This window comes from Gallinula chloropus (genome assembly GCF_964237585.1).
Source record: "Gallinula chloropus genome assembly, chromosome: Z".
Classification (NCBI taxonomy): domain Eukaryota; kingdom Metazoa; phylum Chordata; class Aves; order Gruiformes; family Rallidae; genus Gallinula; species Gallinula chloropus.
The window spans coordinates 78,494,871-78,507,916 of record NC_140089.1 but is presented as its reverse complement, the minus strand read 5'-3'; the positions used below and the strand labels follow the sequence as shown (position 1 = coordinate 78,507,916).

At 59.0% G+C, this 13,046-nt stretch overlaps 1 protein-coding gene across 2 annotated transcripts in view; it reads left to right on the top strand.

The window, feature by feature from the left end:
* Positions 1–12,157: 12,157 nt before the first annotated feature.
* The window catches only part of TLN1 (talin 1), a gene marked incomplete at its 5' end in the record, with an annotated part of 30,723 nt that continues 29,834 nt past the window's right edge, over positions 12,158–13,046 (top strand). For both annotated transcript variants that reach the window (XM_084278947.1, XM_084278946.1), the window contains one exon: positions 12,158–12,287. In XM_084278947.1, the coding sequence (XP_084135073.1) occupies positions 12,158–12,287 (130 nt within the window). The remainder of the gene's footprint in view (positions 12,288–13,046) is intronic.

Sequence of the window (13,046 nt, the reverse complement as noted above, 5' to 3'; positions counted from 1 at the left end):
ACCGAGGCCTTCAGTTTCTGCATCTGCTGGAACAGTGAGCTGCAGGAGAGGAGGCAACACAGGTTAACGTGGCAGCTGAACCAAGCTCTGCACCCTCACCTCCCCCCACCACCTTCACAGCCAGGGAAAGACCACAATCCCAAGAGGAGGAACAACCTTCCCCACCACATCTCCTCTCATGTCCAACAATGAGAAACTCACGTGTTCCGCTTCCGCAACACCCGCACCTTCTTCTTCAACCTGCGGTTCTGAGACACGGAGGCTGACAACCTTCCCAGGAAAAATGACCAGCACAGGGAAAGAACAAAAAAAAAGAGAAGGAGAGAGGGAGGATTTTCTTAGTCAGCTAAGGAGACTTCACTGGAGTGTATCCTCAGGTAATCATCTACCACCTCTGGGTGCCAGGGACAGTTAATACTACTCCTGGGGTCTACATAGCACCAGCTGGAGCAAAGCCCAGAGAATGACATCTTGCGTCAGGCTTGGGAAGGGGTGAGCTTCCAGCAGCACACCGGCCCTGCAGATCCACAATGTCAGGCTGCATTGCAAAGTAGCCTGACTTGGAGAACATGCTGGACCTAGCAGGCCATCTCCAAGCGTAAGAGAGCAGGGCAGGCTATGCCCTAGGCTTCTGAGCCCTGAGGAGAGCTGCTGTCCCACAGGATCACCCTCACTTTCTGCCCAGGGTGGAAAGATACCAGCAGCATTACAGCACAGCTGCTTGTGACCGTTCCCCCCACCATTCTCTGTGACCAAGCAGGTCATGTATTTGTTGCCTTCCCCTTGTTATCAGGCCCTGAAGGTCTTGTGCTCCAAGCAGACAAGCCAAACAGATTTCTTGTTTCCCCCTGTACCAGACTCAAGGTTTATGGGGCAACTGGCTGGTTAATCTCTTCCTCACTAGCCTTGAAGTTCCCAGGCACTCAGCCAGCCCAATACTGTTGATGACCCTGCCACAGAATAGGGCAGCATAACATCACAAACAGTACTGTCCATGGAATCAAGCAGCTAGAAGTCCTAAGGGGGAACCCAGACCGCAGCTGACACTGGACAGCGAGTGGCAGAGTCCTCACCAGGGACACCTCCACCATCATGTTTCTTCCCATGAACAAGCAGTGCCTCGTATTCCTTTGTATAATTTTTTACTCTAGAATATTATCATTATATTGAAACGGTAAACTATGTATCAAAATCTCACCCACTCCACAGGGGGTCCAGGTGATTAGAAATTTTAAGTTAAATTGTATTAGGATCAAGGTGATTAGAAGTTTAAAGTTAACTTGTAGTACAAATTCTGCATTATGGTGCTTATAGATTGTACTACATTGATTCTGTCTGCAGACATCATATGCAATGCTAATTATAAATTCTGTGTTGTATTAGTCATAAGGAAATAAAGCTTTAATTGAAACTACAACTCAGTGGCATCATCATTCTGCCAAGGCTCCTTAGAAGAACGTGTCCCCTCAGCACTGTGTGCCTGTACCTGTGTTCCAGGTCTTCCATGTAGCTCTTCTTCCTGCGACGTCTCTTCTGGGCTGACTGCTCGTTTTGGATCTTCTGGCACGCTGTCTTCACACGCTGGTGTTCAGCCTGCAAGGGTCACTTCCCATTAGCAGCAACCTTGGGGCACTGGCAAGCTCATGAATCTCTGTGCCCAGCCCATGTGCTGCTGTCCCCTGTCCCTCCCGCATGAGCCGCAGGAACTGGAAGGCAAACTCTGGCCGGCTGATGCAGCCAGCTACTTCCCTACTGAGAGATACCGAGGGGAGACAACAAACACACAGCTCACAAGGCACAAGGCAAGTGAGAAAGGATAGTTTGCAGTCAGAAGTGCATCGACTTGCAGCAGCCAGGTCTTACGGCTTTTCAGAGCTTGGTAAAACAGCGGCTGCTGCACCCGTGGGCACTCCACAAGCCTTGAAAGGAGAGAGACACCAATAGCCCTGCTGCATGCTGCTCTGAAGACAGCACCCAGGCAATAATGCTCTCACCAAGGCACCATCCTGGATTTTTGAACACCTGCTCTGGCTGAAGCATTCCAGTGGTCCAGGTACACTTGGGAGTGACAGGCCGCAGTGAGGATTCATATTCATCAGTGGCTGACAGGCTGGTAGCAAAGTACCAACTTTCCCCAGGAGCTGCCTCTCCTCTGATAGCCCTGGGAAGCCAGGCTAGAAAACAACAACAAAATACATGGGAAGAGTGGAAACTAAAGGGGAGAGCAGATATTGCTATTCAGAAAGCATGTAGAACTGCGTAGCGCTCCCAAAGCAGCATCTTGCTTCTTGAGAGATATCCCTAACTGGAGCCAAGCCAGGAGAGAAGGGGAGATAGAACCAGAAGCATAATGGTCAGTACCTGCACAGTGGCTCCAGGCAAAAGCAGAGGGTTGGCACCCACAGCAACAGGAAAAACAGGGTTCAGTTCAAGTGCCTTGCTTCTGTCTTCCAAAACCATCCCTGTACCTGGGGAGGGAAAAGGGAGTCAAGCTCTTGGCAACAGTGAGGCAGCACCTGAACAGCCAACTTCAAGCACGAAACCACAACTTTTGGGCAGCAGAAAGCCAGTAAATTTGGCTCTCTCCAGCCAGTTGCTGCCTGGCACCCACACAAAACACCTCAATGTGAGACTGCTTTTCTGCCTATACCCAGGACAGAAAGAGCCCACACGCATCACTCACCAAGGTCAGTGAAAACATGTCCCATTGCCATTTCAGACCTCATGTTTTCCATCTCAAAACAATTCTGATGGAGGGAATAGTTGTGATCAATCTGCACGATGTTAGAGCTCTGCTGGCTGCTGACCAAGGCGCTGACAGGGCTAGGGTACAGATGCTGATATTCAGAAATGCTGCTGTCACTGGTAGGAAGCGAATAATCCTGCAGCATGCCTGGTTTGTCTTCAAAGGGTTCCAACAGGGAGTTGATGAAGTCATCTACGTCCTTGTCCAGGAGCTGCAGGGAAAAAGCTTTTACTCAGCAGGGAGCCAAATCTGAACCACATCCCAGCAGTGATTCCTCCCGAAGAACTCACTTCAAACTCCGGTAGGTCCACGCTTTCCAGCACGGTGTTCTCCTCCCTTAGGATTGCAGGGCAAGGAACATCATCCCTCAGAAGGAAGTCAATCAGGTCCTGATCTGTCAGAAAAGCCTGTTCCCCTGGGGACCACATCGGAGCAGGACAGGTACCAGGGTGGGAACTAGTGGTCCTGCGAGATGTCCCTCTGCTGCTACACACAAAGTCTCCCTGTGCAACAGCTGCCAGGACCCTGCAGCAACAATCCATCCATGAGCACTCACCAGCACAGGCAAGCCCACCATACCAATCCCCTCTCCTGACCACCAACACCCAGCCACAGGAACCATACACCACCCATAACATGAAAGCTGCAGGAAGGAGAAGGAAAGTGGGAAGACTGCAGACTTTCTGCCATGGAGAGCATGCAAAATCCAGCCTTTCCACTGGAGCCAAAAGGTGCTTGTACCCAGGACAGTACCGTACACTCCTGGAGTGCATCCAGCAGGGCTGGTCTCCTGTCCTCCTGCCTGAATTACTAAAAGCAATCATTGTTGTGGGGCTAACTAAAAAGGTTTTATTAATCACCAACGATCAAGTGAAAATTGACAGCTGAATGAAAATGAAATGGTAACGAAATGACAAGTGGTAATTGAGTGGCAAACAATGATTTGAAAGTTATTTAAGCAATTAATTTAGGCAGTGGTTGTTCTCTCACCACACTTCCAACAGTTAAGCTATAGCTGGACATACATAAATATACACACACATACACATGATCACAAACACACAATATACTTCTAGGCTGAATGTAAAGTGTTACTTTACCTTGCCATAGATGTCAGATACCAGCCAAAGGGTGCCTTCAGCCTTAAGCAGCAGCTTTGAGAGGAGCCTTTCTTCCAGGTGGAATCACAGCTGAGTGGGAAGCTCAGGAGGGAGGCTACAGGCATTTATACCCTGAGCTGGTGCAGTTGTAGTCCAGCCCTGCTTCGATGTTTGTGTGATTGTGGTCGTTATGGTTTTGTCTATGCTTAGGCCTGGCTGGAGCTATTATCTACTGATATGGTGTGACCTAGACAGCTTCAGGCCTGAGAAGATGCAGCCTCGTTGTATGTTTTTCATGGCCACGTGCAGTCTGGGCTGCTTTTCAGTGGTGCCCAAGATAAAGCACTGCTCACTTGGATAGGGGGCATCCTTCATACCTCCCCATTAGGACTGTTAACCTTTTGCATCTTGTTGGCAGGTGCCATGGTCCAAAAAAACCACCAAAACCAAACCAAGCCAAACCAAACCAAAACCAACCCCAAACATCCCCAAACCAAAAACCAACACGCCCACCCACCCAAAACCAGAAGGGCAGGGCAGGGCAGACCCCAGCCACCTGGCTGCTGTGCCAGCTGCCCGGGAGGAGGAAGCTGGTGCGCAGGGCAGCCCTGCCAGATGGCACAGCCATCAGTGGCACTGGCAGGTATCAGTGCAGGGAGAGGCAGGGAAGCCGGGCAGAGGCTGGGCTGTTGCTTCCGGGAGTGCTCAGGTATTCCTATCAAAGACGAGCGCGCCGGGCAGGCACATGGGAAGGCCGAGCACGCGGGAGGTGGAAGAAAGGGTGATGGGAGAACGCAGGGCAGGTACCGCTGCCCTGCCTGGACACCCACCCACTCACCCACCTGAGAGGCCTCTCACAACATCAGCCGTGTGGCTGGCCCACTGGCAAGCACAGTGTGCCGCTGCCTAGGGCACAGCAGCAGCAGCCTGTGGGCAGCCAGTCCTGGCTGGGCATCACAGCCCAAGCCGGGCATCACAGCCCAAGGCCATGCAGTGTAGCCCAAGCCGGGCATCACAGGCCAAGGCTGGGCGTTACAGCCCGAGACCATGCAGTGCAGCCCAAGCCGGGCATCGCAGCCCAAGGCAGGGCGTTACAGCCCGAGGCCATGCAGTGCAGCCCAAGCCGGCTTGCAGCCCCGAGCTGAGCGGGAGAAGAGACACGGCCTCAGCCCACCGGCGTGGCTGCCAGCGCCGGGCAGCCCCGGGGCTGCTACCTTCCCTGGCAGGTCAGTGCCCGGCCCGGCCGCCCCGCACCCCGGAGGGGAGTGTGGCGGTCCCGAAGCCCCTGTCCCGCATCCTCCTCCTCCCCCCCCCCCCTCACCTCAGCACCACACACACCACCCAGCCCTGCGGGCGTCCCCCACACCAGCGATGTCAACCCGCCCCCCGGCTAGCCCCAAGCGCTCGGCGGCCCCGGCCCGCGGAGGGAGTTGGCCGGCGAGAGCGCTGCCCGAGGCGGGGGGGACGGGGCTAGAGTGGGCAGGGGGCAGAGTGGGCGCCCGTGCTCGCTGCAGGACGGGTGCTGGGCCGGGGCGGGACGCGCCGGGCAGAGACCGGATCGTACGAGAGGTGCCGGGCAGAGCCCCGAGCGTACGAGAGGTGCCCGGAGTCGGGGCGCGGGGCTGGGTTGGGCGGCGCGGGGTGCGGGGTCCGGGGGCGCGGGGGGTCGCGGGGTCGCGGGGGTGGGGGGGGCGCGGGGTGGGGGGTGGGGGAAACACATGCTGGGCAGCGGGAAGCGGCTGCTGCCGAACGGGGGCGCATCGCGGCGCATGCGCGGCGGGGGGCGACGGGGCGGAAAGCGGGCGGTGCTGCCCCGCTCCGAACAGCCTCGGCGGGGCCGACGCGCTGCTGCTGCTCGCGGGCAGGTACGGGCGAGACGCGGGGTCTCGGTAAGCGGGGGGAGCCGGGCCGGGGCGCGGGGTTTTTGGGGGGCCGGCAGCGCCCTGGCTCCCGGGGGGCTGCCGGAAACGGATGTCCCGGGGGGGAGGTGTCCCTTCCACACCAACCCCCCCCCCCCCCGCTACCGGGGAGGGGGGGGGGGGGGGCGCGGAGTCCCTCACCGGGGCCTCCCTGCGCCCCCCGAGGCGTCTCCCCCGGGCTGCGTTGGCGCGGGGGCTTCCGGGGGTCGGGCGCGCCCTGGTGTGGGTCTGGGGCGCGCCCTATCGGCCCCGGGACTGGCGGCTCCCGAGCACCGCCGGGGCAGCGGGCAGGGGCGGGCGCGGCTCGGACGGGCCCGGCTCCGTTAATCCCGGCCCTGCTCTCTCTGCCCTTCTCTAAAGTAGCCGCTAGCGCCGCGGGCCTGGGCCCGGAGTCTCTGCTCTCTGGGCCCGGGCCGGCATCGCCGCCTCGGGGTTCCCCGGGGATCGGGCGGGAGAGGCCTGCCCGCGGCCTCGGGGCGAGGAGCGGGGCGGGGGGGGGGGACGACACACACGAGCTTCGGTGCCGGCGGCAAAGCTTCCCCTCCCGCCCTTCCTGCCCACCCTGGCTGTACGTGTGGGGAAGCGGCTGGGAAGGGTGTCTCCAGCCTGCGGCGCGGTTTTGGGTGGGGATGCTGGAGGGACGTGTTCCCCATGGCCACGCCGCGGGCGCCGGGGATCAGCCCTGAGTTCCCGTCGGGACGGGGTGCTGGGGAGCCATCCGTGGGTTGGGGGGGTGCCGTGGGGTAGGGCTGGCTCCCGCCGGGGAGAGGCACGGATTCCCCAGCGTGACCCGGCTAGGGCAGCTAACCAAGCAAGGGAAACTCTGTGCCGCCCTCTGCCAGCTCCCTGCCCAGCCCCACTCCCTGCTGGATCCTGCCTGCGCCCCTGCGAGCTCCCGTTCCTTTGAATCTGCCGGCAGTATGTCTACATGCTTCTGCCGTGGCTTCATCGCTAGCTGTTAGACCCATATTTGGTAGCAATAATTGTTTACTCCCTTCTCCTCTCTCCCTGTGCCTCACTGCTGCGGAGGGGACATATTTTTGGGATCTTTATCTTTGCCAGAAACTATGGATTGCCCAATAAAGGTTTCAACCCACCCCCTAGTCGTGTCGTTCTCCCCCCTCCCCCAGACAATGGGGTGAACCCCCCAAAAGTGCGAAATGCTGGTGGTGTGTGATGAGTACCAGCCAAGCATCCGGCTTGCTCAGCAGACAGCAGTAGCAGCACTGGGTGCATCCCAAAGTGGCACGTCCTGGCAGCTTTGGGGATGGGCAGTGGTCAGGAAAGAGGGCACAGGGACATGTAGGGCACCCTCCTTTCTGGAGCTGAGCTTTGCTGACTGCTGGGATGGAGAAGTTCCCCCCCCCCAAAACCCAGCCATGTTCTTCTCTTGCTTTCCCCTTTCTGCCTGGCAAGCAGCATAGTGGTGAGTGAGTTGCTTACCCTTGCAAGCATGGGTTCCCCATTTGGGCACCTGGTGGTCTCTAGAGACTGTGAGGGCACCCACTGCACCCTGAGTGCTGCTTTTGGGGTGAGTGTTGGAGGGCTGGCTTGCTAAGGATGCAGGAGAGGCTGTGGATGGAGACCTGCCCTTGCTCACCCCCATGTCTGCCTTGGCAGTGGACAGCCCAGGGGTTTTACCCTTTGTGCCCCCTTCCTTTGGAGGACAGGTGATGCGGGCAGGCCTGGGGATATGGAGGAGATGCTGGCAGTTAATAGCCAGAGCTGCTTTGGCTCAGCACAGGTGAGCAGGCAGTCTGCAGCTGTGATCCTCCAGCCCTGCAGCCTGTCTTCTGCCCGCTTCCCATGCCAGGCAGGGCTGCCCTCCCTGCGGGGGGGAGTGGGTATCCCTGCCCCAGGCGTAGTAAAAGCTCTCTGGTCACAGGTGTGCCATGGGGCTGAGCTTCCTGGCCACTTGTGCTTCCTGGGAGCAAGCTCAGCCTCAAGCTGGGAGAAACCATCTTCCCATCTGACGTGGACGTGCAGCTGGGAAAGAGGAAGCAGACTGAATGGGCTCAGTCAGGGCTGCTGGCTCAGCCTTGCCATGGGCATGAGGCTGAGCCACCCATGCCCCTGGTGCCTGCCGTGGCTGTGTACGCAGGTCACATGTTGGAGAGCCCCATCACCCTGGTTCAGCTTCTCACCACGCTGATTTTTGCCCTGGTTCACTGTGCCATCGTGCAAATGCTGGCATGCTGACAAAGCCAGCTCTGGCAGGCATGGTGGTGACCTGGTACCTGCCTGGCTGTGCTGCTGGCCATGCTGGCAGCCCCATCCTCCTGGAAAACCCTGACAGTGGGGCAGTCTGCAGCTGATAAAGCTTCCTGCAGACAGCTCCCATACCAGGGGTGGTCCAGAGCGGGCTCTTTCCCAAGTGAAATTTGGCATTGTCATTAAAAAACCCCCTCCACCAAACAACAAACCTAAACCTCATCCGGAGCCTCTCTGAAAAAAAAAAAAAGGCTGTTAGAAGTGGCAGAACTGGTGTATGGGAAGATTTGCAGCTTCTTCTGCAACTGCCCCCCCCCAGGCTGCTGTGGAGCTTTGTTGGGGGTGCTGGGGGGGGGGAGTGGGAAGAAAGAAGAGGGGGCACAGGGCGGGGGGGGTGAAGGTGTTTATTCGGATTTCTTTTTTATTTTTAAGGTATAAAACCCTCCTGTGTGACTGTCCTGGCAGCACCAAACTGTGGCGATACAAATATAGCGGTTACGTCACGTGACGGAAAACTGGCTCTCGGTGGTCCCGGCAGTGACGCCGTGGCTCCCCGGGGCCAGCGGTGGCTCCCCGGGGCCAGCAGTGGCTCCCCGGGGCTGGCAGTGTCTCCCCGCGGCTGGCGGTGGCTCCCGGGGTCCGGCGGTGGCTCCCCGGGCGGGCGGTGGCTCCCCGGGGCTGCCGATGGCTCCCCAGGTCTGGCGATGGCTCCCGGGGATGGCAATGGCTCCCTGGGCGGGTGGTGGCTCCCCGGGGCTGGCAATGGCTCCCCGGGCCTGGTGGTGGCTCCTGGGGTCCGGCGATGGATCCCGGGGTCCGGTGGTGGCTCCCCGGGGCCGGCAATGGAGCCCCGGGGCCGGCGGTGGCTCCCCGGGGCCGGCAATGGAGCCCCGGGGCCGGCGGTGGCTCCCCGGGGCCGGCAATGGAGCCCTGGGCCCGGCGGTGGCTCCCGGGCCCGGCGGTGGCTCCCCGGGGCTGCTGATGGCTCCCCAGGTCCGGCGATGGCTCCCGGGGATGGCAATGGCTCCCAGGGTGGGTGGTGGCTCCCGGGGGCCGGCGATGGCTCCCCGGGGGCCTGCGATGGCTCCCAGGGTCTGGCGGTGGCTCCCCGGGTCCGACAATGGAGCCCTGGGCTCGGCGGTGGCTCCTGGGGGCCGGCAATGGCTCCCCAGGCCCGGCGGTGGCTCCCGGGGTCCGGCGGTGGCTCCCCAGGTCCGGCGGTGGCTCCCCGGGGCCAGCAATGGAGCCCTGGGCTCGGCGGTGGCTCCCGGGGGCCGGGAATGGCTGCCAGGGGCTGGCGGTGGCTCCCTGGGGCTGTCACGGCCCTGCTGCCATCCCGGCACACACCACCCCCTCCCTTAAAACACAGCCTGGCCACGACCGCTGCCCCGACCACCCTGCTGCGGGGGTCCTGCTCACCTAGTGTAAGGTGAGATGGAGGCAGCTGGGATGGCTGCAGGGAGGGGTGGGAGCCCCTTTAAGAGACATACACACCACCACCACCACCACCCCCCCCGTCCCCTCAATTTTAGGATCTGGTGAGGAGCGTGCTGACGGCCCCGGGGGCTGCACGCAGCTCGCTATAAAATGCAGAAGTGTGTTAATCTGGCTGCTGGCTGGTTCTCTGCTCTGGTGCCCTGTCAGCCTGTGCATACTGACAGCCGATTGAGAAGGGGCTTGCTTGCTCTGGAGGCAGGCCAGTGCAGAAATTTGGTGTGTGTTCGTTGAGACTTGGTTTGTTTGGGTTGTTGTTTTGGGTTTTTTTTTTCTCCTTCCCAGAGGTACAGCTTGAGTTTTGCTGTCCTCTGCTTTTTATTTTTCTGGTTTGCAGCTCCTGGCAGTGTTTCAATCTGCTACCTCTGGTCCTTCCCCACATGGCACCCAGAGGTCTGCTGGTGCCCGTGCACGAGGCAGCAGATTGGCACAACCCGTGTGATTAGCTGTTGTATTTGCTGACAAATGTTTCTGGGGTTTGAGGAGGTGTATGTACTTCTTGTACATAGAGAAAGCGTTTCTGCCTCAGATGTCGATGTCAGCAAAGTCTGGCTGCTGGAGCCTGAGCCGTTTCTGTAGAATATGGGAATTAAAATGAACTGTCACCCTTCCCTCTGAGGGCTTCCTTGCTGTCATGAGTGCCTGACCTGCGGAGCTCTGTCATTTTCACAGGGGCTGGTGGGGAGTGGGGAGGCTTGAGCAGTCGTCCTGGGGGGTCTTGGAAAGCGTGATTGCCTCCATAAAGGCTGTGCTAAGGGATGGGCTCCAGCACAGCGCCTGCTTTTAGGGTGGCTTTGTGAGGGCAAGAGGAGGCTGTAGAAATGTCTGGCCATGATCTGACTCCTCTCGGTTCCGCTCTGCCGTCCGGCATCCTCCCCTCCCCTTCCTCCATGGTCTCTGACCTTGTCCTGGTAGTGGCATGTTCTCTTTTTCCTGTGGGGAGACGGAAAGCAGCTTTGCAGTCAACTCAAGAATATTTTTAGATAGAAGACAGCCTGGCGAGCACAGCAGCATCCCCCTCCTTCCCCTCCCCTTCCCTCCTCCCCCCCCCACCCCCCGCCCCCGGCCCCCCTCCTAAAATACTTTCTGTAGCAGGGTGTTTCTTGTCCCCTTGGCTCCGTGGCTTTGCTGGTGCTTCCGCATGGGCAGCAATGGCACAGGCAGGGCACTGCCTCTGCCACTGCCTTCCCGCTGCCGCCGGGCTCCCTCGCTCTGGACCTGAAATGCATTTTATTCCTTGTCAGTGGAGCCAGTGGGGGCTGTGGGCCTCCACAGAAACATTGCCGAACGGCTCAGGAATGCAGAGCTGGAGTTGCTCCATGTGCTGGCGGAGGCGGCACGCTCCTCCATCCCTGCCTCTCTCCCCGCACCCTCAGTATGGCTTTATGGCTCTGTGGGAGCAGGACCCCCGCCCTCTGGCTTGCTCCTGGCCAAAAATGGATGTAGGAGCTTTCTATCCTACACAGATCCTGCTCCTTGCCGACTCAGGTCCATGGCTGGGAGCAGCCCACACTGATGGGCCCCCTTCCGTGGGGAACCCGAGCTGGCAGTGCCAGGCAGGGATGCACAGGCCTGCTGTGTGCCACTGCGGTGCAGGGCAGACCGCCAGCAAGCCTTGCCCAGGAACCTTCCCAGGCCAGGCTGAGGATGCACATGGCCAGTAACCTTTCCTTGGCAGCCATAACAGGAGGCCTGGTAGGAGAAAATCAATCTAAAAGAGAATAAGCAGATGTGGTGCATCCCACTTGTGCTCTTGCATCCTCCTACCAGCTGGGGTTTAAGGACAAGGGAGCCTGGGTCATGCAAAGGGCTCTTTCCCCATGAGCAAGCTCTTGGGGAGAGCAAAAAGGGTGTCTGTCACTGCTGGGGACTGCTGGGTTAGGGCTGTCTGGGGGCTAGGGAAGCTGACCCTTCAAACTGGACCCGGCTCGGGACCTGTTTCAGGTGATGTTTCAGGCTCTTGCATACCCCTGCAGCAAGAGCTGCAGTGGCTGGGTGCCTGTCCCTCCAGCACATCACCTCCCACATGGGTTCCCCTGCTCTCTGCTGTAGGTGCAGTACTTTGCACGGGTGGTGCATTCCCCAGGTAATTAACAGGCAGGTTTTGGACGTGGTGCCTTTACTTTGCCTGCCTGAGTGGCTCTGGGCTTCTTCATACCTTTGGGTCCCTCTGTACTCAAGCTGCCAGCTCAGCACTGCCCACTGGTGACGGGGTGGGGGGGAGTGTGGAGGAGGGTGCTGATAGCTGGTGACCAGCACTGGGCTGGAGTTTGGTTTTCCTCTTGTGGCTTCTGTGTCACAGCAGGTTTAATTATAACCCCTTCTGTTGTGCTGTCCCAGCTTATCTCTCGTGCTCCTATGTGTTCACTTCCTCCTTGCTGGCAGCATCGCTGCCGGGTACCAGCTGCTGTCACTCCTGCAGGCAAGCTGAGTCGGTTTCGGGACAAGGAGACAGCGATCCCAAAGCTGGAAAGAGAGCCTGGGGCTGGAAAGGGAGACCTCCCCCCCTTGCAGGCTAGCCAGCGCTGGGTGCAACCCTTGTTTGCTGCTTGAAGCTGTGTCCCTTTTTCTGGGGAGCAGGGGTGCCGCTGGGCGGGAGGAGGAAGGACCCCGTGCTGGCAGCTAGCGCTAACCCCTCTGTCCCCTCCGGCAGGTGACGCGGGAGTGGGGACAGCCCAGCCGCCGCCATGGTTGCCCTCTCGCTGAAGATCAGCATCGGGAGCGTGGTGAAGACGATGCAGTTCGAGCCTTCCACCATGGTGTACGACGCTTGCCGGATGATCCGGGAGCGGGTACCCGAGGCCCAGACGGGACAGCGTAAGTCCGCGGTGGGGCTGGCTGCGAGGTGGGGCCGCCCTGGCTTATCTCCTGGCATTCCACTGGCCTTCCTTTCCTTTCTAGTCTCTGTGCCTATCTGGGGGGGCATGAGGGGAGCAAGGTCCAAGTCCTGCCCATTTGAGGTGGAGGGATGGGCTCCTTGGGCTCCCTTTTCAACACCCCAGAAAAAATCTGAGGGTTTGGGAGCAAGGCAAACACATTTGGAAGTAAAATAACTCATTGAGCTCTTTGAGCCTACTGCCCTTTCTGTCTGCTCCTCTCTACTTGCACCTATCACCAGTGGCCCGGACTAGGTGGGTCTAAACAGTTGCAGGGGTTGTAGCAAGTGTTAATAGATGATCTAAGTTGACTTTTAATTTCTTGGGGGTTGTATAATCCTCTTTCACATCTTTCCCTGCCCCAGCAGCGCTCTTCTGGGTCCCTGCTGGTGCTCTGTTACCTTGCTAAACTTTCTCAGCTCTTACATCTCTGTGCTGCTGCCAGACTCAAAGTTAAACTTACAGCTCAAGAGTTCATGATGTGACTCACACCCACACGGATGTGGCTTGTCCCCGGCGTGGGTGAGGGGGCTGGAGCACTAGAACATCGTCTGGTGGGCTCTCCTGGGTCCCTGCCGCCTCCAAAAGCAGCTGTGCCACAGGGGAGAGGCAGCAAGCAGGAGGTCAGGAGTCGTGGGAAGAGGAGGGGGAGCACAGAGGAGGGGGAGTACAGCGACATCTGGGAGCTGCAGATTCCTGG